The 10,109-nt window shown below is 60.3% G+C and overlaps 1 protein-coding gene across 9 annotated transcripts in view; it reads right to left on the bottom strand.

Moving 5' to 3' along the window:
• The window catches only part of GRB10 (growth factor receptor-bound protein 10), a 125,270-nt gene that overhangs the window by 26,638 nt on the left and 88,523 nt on the right, over positions 1-10,109 (bottom strand). For all 9 annotated transcript variants that reach the window (XM_014530554.1, XM_014530556.1, XM_014530557.1 and 6 more), the window contains one exon: positions 1,974-2,193. In XM_014530554.1, coding sequence (XP_014386040.1) covers positions 1,974-2,193 — 220 coding nt within the window. The remainder of the gene's footprint in view (positions 1-1,973; positions 2,194-10,109) is intronic.

Below are 10,109 nucleotides of genomic sequence, written 5' to 3'. Positions count from 1 at the left end.
CAGAGCAGACAGGCGGGGGCCCACACGCGCCCTCTGCTCCACCGCAGCCCACTCCTCCCTCAGGCCGGTGGCCTGGCCCTGGTGGGGAAGCCCTCCACTCCTCCACAATCCTGGTGACAACGCCCTGGAGTCGGCGAGGACCCTGACCTGGGCCCGGGACCCAGCACGATGCTCGCTGCGTCTCCGCCGCTCAGGGCCCTGGGCCTGGGCTTGCATCCGGGCTCCCCACGCGCCACCGAGGGCCGAGTCACACCCCGGGCCTGGTTTCCTCACCTGGGCTCTGAGGGCCACCCCGCCACTCGCCTCACAGACCCGTGGAGACCTACACCCCTGGGAAACGGGGGCCCCACAATACACACCGGAGGTGACCTGCACGCACAGGACCGGAAACGCAGGGCATGCACAGGAAGCACAGAGCACGCAAAGCAGCGGCAAGCACCAGAAGTGGGGGCACGCACAGGAAGCACAGGTGTGCACAGGAAGTGCTCGGCACTGTGCTGGAAGCGCACACACATGCACACACACACACACTCACACATGCACACACACGCACACTCACACATGCATGAAATGGGGGGGCATGTACAGGAAATGCAGGGCACACACAGGAAGCACAGGTGTGCACAGGAAGTGCTTGGCACTGTGCTGGAAGCGCGTGCACACACACACACGCACACGTGCACACACACACGCACACATGCACACACGCACGAAAGGGGGGCACGTACAGGAAATGCAGGGCACGCACAGGAAGCACAGGTGTGCACAGGAAGTGCTCGGCACTGTACCAGAAGTGCACGCACATACATACACACATGCACGCACACATGAAAAGGGGGGGCACGTACAGGAAATGCAGGGCACACACAGGAAGCACAGGCACCCCTGGAAGCGCAGGGGACGCACAGGAGGCTCTGGGCACGCACAGGAAGTGTCCGGCAGCATACCGGAAGCAAGCAGCCAAGGCGGGGGCACGGACAGGAAGCGCTGGGCACGCACAGAAGTGCTTGGTACTGAACTGAAGCCCACACAGGAAGAGGGAGGCGCCTGCAGGAAGTGCAGGGCACGCGCAGGAAGCACGGGCACTGCCCAGGAAGCGCTCAGCTGGCCCTCTCACAGAAGGAAGGTTTGGGATCTTATACCTGTTACCCCACCTTTGCAGTGTGCAACACGGTGCTGCTGACGCGGGCCCCGCCGCACACCGCGTCCCTAGGACGCACTCATCATGCAGGCTGGGCCCCGTGCCCGTGGCCGCCCTCCCCTGCCGGCAGCCACCACCCCCGCTGCTGCTGTGCCGGCCTATTTGAGGTTCCGCCCAGAAGTGGACTCATGCAGGGTCTGCCTGGGTGGAGGCTCATTCACTAGCACCCTGTCCCTGCTGCCTGTCCAAGGACGGTGCGAAGGGAAATCCGGTGTGACCTACAAGGGGACAGTGTCCACCTGAGAGGAAGGGAACCCTGCCAGCGGGGAGCAGCTCCACTGCCGCGAGCTCTCCCCCTTCCTGGACTCACCCAGGTCAGAGACCTACCGTCCTCTGGAAGGAACTCTCCTCCGGCCCCTCCCTCCAGCCCCGTCTTCCCACAGAGGCTCCTCCACTCACTCCCTGGGGGTTCGTCACATGTCTGAGGTGGCGCCATTCTGGCAGGCGCCGGGGCGATGCCACGGCCCCCGGTCCTGGACCCTGCTCTGGGCAGTGAGGCCTGGATACCTCCATTGACTGCCCGGCCACTTCATTCTTTCCAGAGCATTCTCCTCTGACGGCTTCCCTGACATCCTCCCACCTGGCCCCGCGCCCGGCTCAATACGTCATCTAAGCTGAACCAGGTACCAAGCCCTGCCCAGTGCAGTGACGCTACACGGGGAAGAGGCTTGTATCTGCCCGTGGGTCCCCCGAGGCCACCCCCATCACCACGTAACCAGCAGAGAGCAGCAGCTCTGCCCCCACGCGATCCCCGCGAGGCCCGGGCTCCCACCTGACAGCCAGGATGTGCATGGGCTGGGAACGCTGCACCTTCTGCTGCGCAGATGCCTGCGGCTCCGCGGGCCTTGCTCCTGCAGGTGGCGGCTGGCCACGGGTGTGCTGGCCGTTCTGGCGCAGGGGCACCGTCTCGGACTGCATGTTACCAGATGGGCACAGACTCTCCAAAGATGTATTCATATCATTCACCAGACCTTCGAGGTCAATATCATTCTCTGGGCATTAAAAAGGCAAAGTGGAAAAGAAACGTTAGTAGCAGTGAGGGGTCACACCCAAATGCACCTTAGCGACCAGGTTCCAAGCATTGAAAACTATCATCTGAGGACACAGCAGCAAAACGGAGAAGCATACATTTCAGTAAGGATGGATGCCCATGACATTTATTCATACTGATGGATATTCCAGAGGCAGTTCAATAATTATAGCCCGACTTCATTTCTACCTGCCTGTACAGGAGACAGCCTTTATCGGCTCAGCGCACATGCCCATTGGGGTGGGTGGGCCACCCTCAGCCATAGTTGCCCAGCATGACCCCATGACCCTGGCCTCTGAGCCCACCACCCTGGTCCAGCTGGCCAGATCACAGGTGGACACGGAGCCCTGAGTAGGCCAGTCAGGATCCCCCTTCCCTGAAAATCAAGCAGGCAGACAGGGACAGGGCAACACCCAACGATGACCCTAGCCCTGGCCCAGGAGAGCCATGGCAGACAGGCTCAGTGTGTGGCCGGGCACCTCCAGCTGCCCCTCCTCTGCCCTCGCCATGGCCTGAGAGCCAGAGGAGGTCTTCACGGGAGGGAGCCTGTGGCCACCGCAGGGAGAGAAGCAAGGACGGCACACAGAGCTCCGTTAAGAATGACAGAGAACGCCAGGCAGAGATGTGCACGTGGAGACTCAGGCGCATCATTTTACGATTCATCTTGGCTAGAACACGAACCAAGACACGGTCAAAGGCACGGGTTCTAGGCAGTGCTGCCAAGGCCTCCCCGATGTGGGCGGGCCTCCCCCATCAGTGGAAGGCCTTAAGAGAAAAGACTGATGTCCCCTAAGCAAGAGGGGATTCTGCCTCAGACTCCCTGCAGCTGCCGGCCCATCCTACAGCGTTTGGGTTTGCAACTCCACAACCACGTGAGCCAATTCCTTAAATACCATGTGTATGTGGCACGTGTGTGTTGTAAACGCACACCCCGTGGGTTCCGTTGGTTCCGTCTCTCCGGAGAACCTGCTAATCCGTGGGGAGGCCGGGGACCCAGCGCACTCCCGGGTGGAGGAAAGGGCCGGGGCAGGGAGGGAGCAGGGAGGGAGCTGGGAGCCGGGGTGGGAGTCGGGCTCGGGCAGCTGTGCGTGGCCCGGCTGCTTCCTGCTGGGAGCTTTGTCCAACATTCCGACAGCCGTGGAATAATCGTGCTCTGGCCGAGTTAGTTTCGCTCACTGGTAACCCAATACACTGTAATAACACTGACCCCATTTTTCTGTGTTTTCCAGATCTGTCACTTTTTAACAACTCGGTAAATAACAGCTGAGGTGACTCTGCGGCAGCACATGGCTGGTCACGTATTCGGGCTCATTTGTTCCCCTAACGGCCCCATGTGACACCCACTTAACAAACAAGGGGCCCTGAGCTCATGACAGCAAGACCCTCCACCTCCCAGAGGCGCCTGCTCCGCACTGGCGGGTCGGAGAGCAGCAGGGTCACGTGCTGACCCAGCCCTGGCCCAGGGGCCCCTGGTTTCTGTTTTCCCGCTGGGGGTGAACAAAGGCACCTGTGGGGGGGGGCGGGGGGGCGTGAGCGGTGGGTTAGTTATTATCTGCTCCGCCGCGGAGCCCGGCGCACAGCAAACACTCGAGCGCGTTATTTATTAGCCCTCGCCCCTCCGTTCCTCAGCGCGCAATCTGAAGGTGACTATTAACCCGGCGCCCCGGCCGCGGAAAGGCCGGGAGGAGCCCAGCAGCCCGTGCGAAGGAGCAGGCCTGGGACTGGAAAACGGGTTTGGCAGCTCCCCACTGGAGCTCCCCAGGTGCGTGCTCAATGAATGAGCTCACAGAACTCTCCAGAACCCTGGCCCTCCCGTCTCCTGCTCCCTGCACAGACGTCTCAGGTGCAAGGGCACAACGAGGCAGGACAAAAGCAAAGGCCGACGCCTGCCTGGGCGGCTTCTGACAGGTCACACACGGCCCCGAGGACAGACAGAGGGACAGGAGGGGACGGAAGCACAGACAGCTGGCAGCCTGGCGGTGCAGGGGCTGCTGACGCCGAGCACAGAGGCCCCGAGCACGTGCTGTGAGGAGAGGACGGGGGCCAGAGCTCCGGGCTGCAAGGGGGTGGGGGGTGGGCTACGACCCCGAGTCCGAGTCGGTGAAGCCAGCTCGGGGGTCCAGCATTCCCAGCCCGTGAGGGGAGACGACGGCACTGCTATAGGTCAGGTTATGAGCAGTCAAATATTAATCCCGTGGCCAGATATTAAGAGGACAAAAGTGCTGAATTAATAATTAATAATTACCACAGCATTAATATTTAATGCATCACATGGGAGGACACCCCAGTCAGCAGGCAGAGCTCTTGCCGAGTCCTGTGGGCAGGGGTAGGCAGGAGGGGAGGGTAAGTGGGAAAGAGGGGCTGACAGAAACCCAGGACCTTGGAGGGACGGGGCACCCACCCACGGTCCCCTTGCCCCCACAGGCGTGCGCGAGTGTGTGCGTGCGTGCGCGCGCGCGTGTGTGTGTGTGTGTGTGTGTGTGTCCCGAGAGGAGCTGTCACCCATAAACCCAGGAAGCCCCTCATGGCTGATGGCTGAGCCCCGAGAGCCAGCTGCCAACCGGGGACCAAACGCCTTGTACAGTTATTGAGACCTCGGGCGGGGGGGCGGGGGGCGGGGTTCCTCTTACGAGGAAAGGTACAAGTTATACTGACGTCCGCAGATCGGGGGTCCAGGCAAGGTCTGGAGTGTATGTATCCATCCTAAAGCCACTCGTGTCCTCCACTCACATTCAGCTGACGAGTCGCAGCTGTACATGAGCTCCGGAACCCAACTCGGTCCCTGCGCCCTGACCCCGCCGAGAACGGCGTGCGGTTTCTCTCTACCAGGCCTCTCCGGCCTCAGGGGGTGGGCACCGCTCACCGTCACCGTCGAGCGACTTCCATGTGCACCCGGGGGCACGCCACGCGGCCACGGCGCCCCCGCTCACACACAGGAGAAAGCCCGCGCACACAAAGGCCGCTTCATCACTCACCGGCCCGGGGTCAGGCAGGAAGCCGGTTCTGGCTGACAGATTTCTCCCAAGAAAAAGCCCCGGTCCCCTCGGGCCGATTCCCACTTGAGTTATTTCCCCGGTGCTTCTGAGGCTGCGCCCTCTCGGCCAAGCAGGTCACTCGCCGGCCGCCCCTCTCTGCCCCGGGCTTCCCAGATGATGCTGACATCATTCAAAGGAAATATCAAAAAAGTGAGCTGGACGCCCGAGTGGGGGCGCAGCACAGGTGCTCACAGCGAGCGCCGGCTCCCCTCCGAGCGGGTCTCCCGGACGACTTTCTCCTTCGGCCCCGCCAGGCCCCGGCCCTGCACCTCGCGGGCGATACGCTCCACACACAAACCCACCACCGCGTCGGCTGGCTTCACACGTGCCTGTTCTGCTGCTTAGAGCAAACACAAAACTCTTTAAAGAATCTAAAGTCCCGAGGGTGGGACACACTTTAAAACGCGCTGTGGGCCCATCAGCGTTGTATGTTTTGAGATAAGAGCCTCCTGATTCCCTAGTTTTATCTGAACTTTGGTACAGTCTGAGGGGGACTCCGAGTGGAATCGTCCAAACTGGGATTTTAAAGAATTGGTTCCAAAGACCGTATTTCTCCACCGTCTTTAAGCTGTTCCCGCTCTAAGATATTCCCAAGGGGCCTTCACTCCTTGCAGACCTTCCACGGGCTCACCCTCCGTGGGCTGGTCCACGGGGGCGGCGAGCCCATGAGGATCGGTAATCAATCACCTTTGATTGGGAGAATCAAATAACCGGGCGTTACGTGAACATTAAGTGTCCCTTCGCTGCAAACCCGACGCCAAAACACTTGCCACGAGAAGGCACCTGGGGCAGGAGCGCTGGGAGGGGACGGGAGCGTGGTTTTGTAACTCTGCTTCCCTTCGCACACGTTTCTAAGGGTGTATCGACCGCACAAATATAGGTCACACCACACGGCGGTGAGTGGAGTTATTCACAGCTCCCTTCCTTCCTGGAATAGGCCGACCTAAAACGGGCTGTCGACTTTTGTCCCAAATATCTAACTGGGCAGCTCATCTGACCTCAGCTCCCAAGTGCATCTCGCCTCACTGTCCTCAGCACACCGAGGCCGCCGGCACTCAGAGGGATGGACAGGCAGCGAAAATAGCTCGGGGTTGGCTCATGAGCTATCCTGGGAGAGTCTCTTCCACCGACGGAGCCAGGCAGAGGCTGTGCCCAGCCCGGCCGAGGCCGAGGCCCCACCTCACCCTGCTCGCCACCTGCTGCGCCCGCAGCCTCGCCCGGTGCCCGCTCTAACTAGACAGCAGTGCCGACACCCCCGGGGCCGTCGCAAGCCTTGAGTCTGGCCCCTGGAGAGAGGCTCCCTTGAGTGGTGTGTTCAGGACGCACAGGAGCTGTGCGCCCCGCGGGGACCCCGCCGGCGTCTCTCCCAGGCAGCGGCTCCCGTGTCGTCCCAGCTTCTGTCCCAGGCACACTCTCACCTGGGAGGCAGGTGGGGGGCCTGCTTACACAGCTAACCCCCCACGGGTGATAGTGGGTAAGAGCAGACTGGCCCCCGAGGAGAGTGAAATAGATGGCACTTGTGAGGTGGTGAGAAAATAAGAAGACAGACAAAATCTTCCTCCACGGGACCAGGTCCCTGCACCGGGTAACTTCCTCCTAACGTTCGGCCTTCGGCTGTTCCTGAAACCACGCCAGCCATTTTATACACGTGAACGGAGCCTCTTTTGTGACTGGAGCTCGCTCCTCGCCCACACCCGAGTTTATGCACATGAGAGCCCCCAGGAAGCCATGCGAAGGGGGCAGGTGGCTCAGGGCACCGACCACATGACAGCAGAGCTTTCAGCCCCACCCTCCTGGCCTCCTGGGGAGAGATGGGCTGGGGGCTGATGTTAATCAGCAGCAGAGGTGATTTCCTCCATCGTGTCTATGCAGTGAAATTTGTATAAAACCCTCCAAAATGGAGTTCGGCCCTTGCTGGTTTGATTCGGTGGTTCGAGCGTCGCCCCCGGACCGAAGGGTCGCAGACTTGATTCCCAGGCAAGGCACACGCCTCAGCTGCAGGCTCAATCCCTGGCCCGGGATGCGGCGTGTGCGGGAGGCAAGCAACCGATGTGTCTCCCATGGATGTTTCTCTCTCTTTGTCTCTCCCTCTCCCTTCCACTCTCTCTGTAAAAGTCAATGGAAAAAATATCCTCGGGTGAGGATTAAAAAAATAATAATAAAATGCCTTTGGTTCTTAAAATAATGGGGTTCAGAGAGCTTCTGGGCTGGGGGATAGGGTTTCAGGCTGGGAGCTGGCACCCTCAGAGAGCACACAACTCCATGCCTCCCCCCTCCCCCTGCTGCCCCGACTCCCACCCTTTTCTCACGCCAGAGCTCAAAGAACCGTGGGACACCCAGTCGGTGTGTGTGGGGGGGGGGAGGGTTGCTGAGCAGGGGAGCCCCCACCCACACGTCTGGGGGGCAGAGGACTTGGCGCGTGTAAAGAAAGGGGGACTTCTCTGTGCGGCGCTGTACCCGGCGGTTCCTGAACGCATGCGCGAATGCCAAAGCTCTTACACGTCTCCATCCGCACACGCACCGCGCGTCCAGCCTGCACAAGTATTTTCAGCCGGGATCATGTTCAGCCGGCGAGCTATTTTTGTTGACCTCTAAGCAAGTAAAACCTTGTGCAAATATAACTCAACAGTCAACTGAAATGCCTTTCTGGCACACGATTAATCTTCCACGCTCACGAGCCCCCACCACACGGGCTCCGTCTTTCCCACGTAGAGCTGTTTGGACATAAAGCAGCAACAAAAATGTGGTGGCTTCGTGTGCCGTGATTACAATCTTTCATCGTGAGACCAAGAAAGTAAGACTGAACTGGGTATTTCTTTCACTGAGCCATTTTTAAAAAGTAAAAATAGGTTTTTACCTATCCCCCGCCTCCACTCCCCCCACAAAAAAATTAAAAGCTAGGATTCAAAGAGATATCTGTAAGCCCAGGTTCACAGTAGCGTGATTCATAATTCATATAGCATAACCGCCAAGGGGTGAAAGCAGCCTACTGTCCACCGAGGGAAGAAGCAAAACATGGCCCGTCCGTGCAATGGAATATTACTCATTCGTTTTTGTTGTTGTTAATCCTCACCCGAGGATATTTTTCCATCGATTTTTAGAAAGAGGGGGAGGGAGAGGGGAGAGAGAGAGGAGCGAGAAAAAAACACTGATGTGAGAGGGACACATGGATTGCTTGCCTCCCTCACGTACCCCGACTGGGGCCGAGGATCGAACCTACAACCCAGGCACGTGCCCTGGCGTTCATCCCTACGCGAGGTATTCGGGTTTATGCTGCCGCGTGCAGGCGCGGCCACCGGTGGAGGCCGGATGGGCAGAACCTATAGAAACACAGTAGGTCTGTGTCGTCTGCGCTCACCGCTTCCCGGAGCAGCCAGGGGCGGAGGCGGGAAGTGGGCAGAGTGCTGGCTGCAGGGCCCCTGGGGAGGGGGCCGCCGTCTCCCCTGCGGACAAATGCCTGGTTCTTACAGCCGGGCTCTGTGGCAGCTCCGGAGACTGCGCCCTGGGAGGGAAGGGGGCATCACAAAGTCCAGGGCAGGTCTCGAGTCAAAGGCAGACGCCCTGGCAGCCAGACAGGTCTACCTGGACCGCAGAGCACACAGCGGAGAGGCGAGATAATAATTAATCGCCCTGGACTTTGCTTCAGTGCGATGAACGGTCTAAATCTATGCTTTAGGGACTCGAGGATAATCCTATCCAAAGTCAATACATAGGCAGATAAGTCAGGAAGGCGGCCCGTGCCCCTCGGTGCTTCCCATCCCGGAAATTCAAGCCCCGGCCGTGGGGGCCAGCAACACGAGCAGAAGGAGGACTCGTTTTCCTGCTCTCTGGGGCTTCATCCGGCCGCGTGGTCGCAGGAAGCCCCTGGACGCCCCCTCCGCTTCCTCCAGGTCTTTTACGACCCGCGCTCTGCCCCGGGGCCATGCACAGCACAGGCCTTTCCCTTTCCCAGGAGTGACGGCCCCCAGGCCGGGGCCCAGGGCCTGAGCACTGCTGACGTGACACAGTGCAGGTCCCTATGCAATCTCTGCTCCTGCTCTCAGGGGCAATCAGAGGGAGAAAGAACAGAAACCCACTCTCAGCACGTCGCTCAGAGGGGGCAGGGCACTGAGTGCGCCCCAGCCCCTCCCCTGCGCAGCCTGTTCTTTCTCAGCCTGCTGACTGCGGGCCCTGGGGCCCCTCGGACACTGCCCGTCGTGTCCACACGTGTCGCTCTGGAAGGTGCTCATCTTCCAGGGGTCCGACCCGGGTCCGTCCAACAGCCTGGGGCCAAGGAGGACAGATCTAGGGCACGGCCCCGGTGCCACATGCCTGCACCACGTTCTCTGCCACCACCTTCTAGGAGGCGGTCAGACACCAGGGCGTCTGTGTGACCCCATTCTGCGTGAAACACCCGGGATTCCTTGACTTTAACTCTAGAAACATGAAACCCGTTCACGTAGCCCGTGTTTTTCTGCGTTCGGCAAATAGTCACCGAGCACCAAGGGCGTGGGTGACACGGGTCCAGGCCCTGGGACTATGGACACCCACAAAAGACACGCCACCCCCGCGTGCCGGGGTCTCAGGCCACAGGCCAAGAGGGGACGGCAGAGCCGAAAATGAAGTCGCGGGGAGGCTCTGACTCGGCTCCCACCACATCTGGAAAAATCATTCCCGGCTCAGCGGCCACTCCTGGGAGACCGCCTGCAGGAAGGAGGGGGGCTCCTCCCGGGAAGGGGCTCCCTCTCCAAGAGGTTTGGGATGAGCAGGGAGGGAGCAGAGCAGCAGAACGGGTGGGTTAGCGCGGCGCCTCACCAGGACACGATCCCCAGGCCAGAGGCCCAGGTGGCTGTGCGCAGCGCCC

Source organism: Myotis brandtii, unplaced genomic scaffold (genome assembly GCF_000412655.1).
Source record: "Myotis brandtii unplaced genomic scaffold, ASM41265v1 scaffold743, whole genome shotgun sequence".
Taxonomy (NCBI): Eukaryota; Metazoa; Chordata; class Mammalia; order Chiroptera; family Vespertilionidae; genus Myotis; species Myotis brandtii.
The sequence above is the reverse complement of the archived record's forward strand: the minus strand, read 5'-3'. Positions and strand labels throughout refer to the sequence as shown.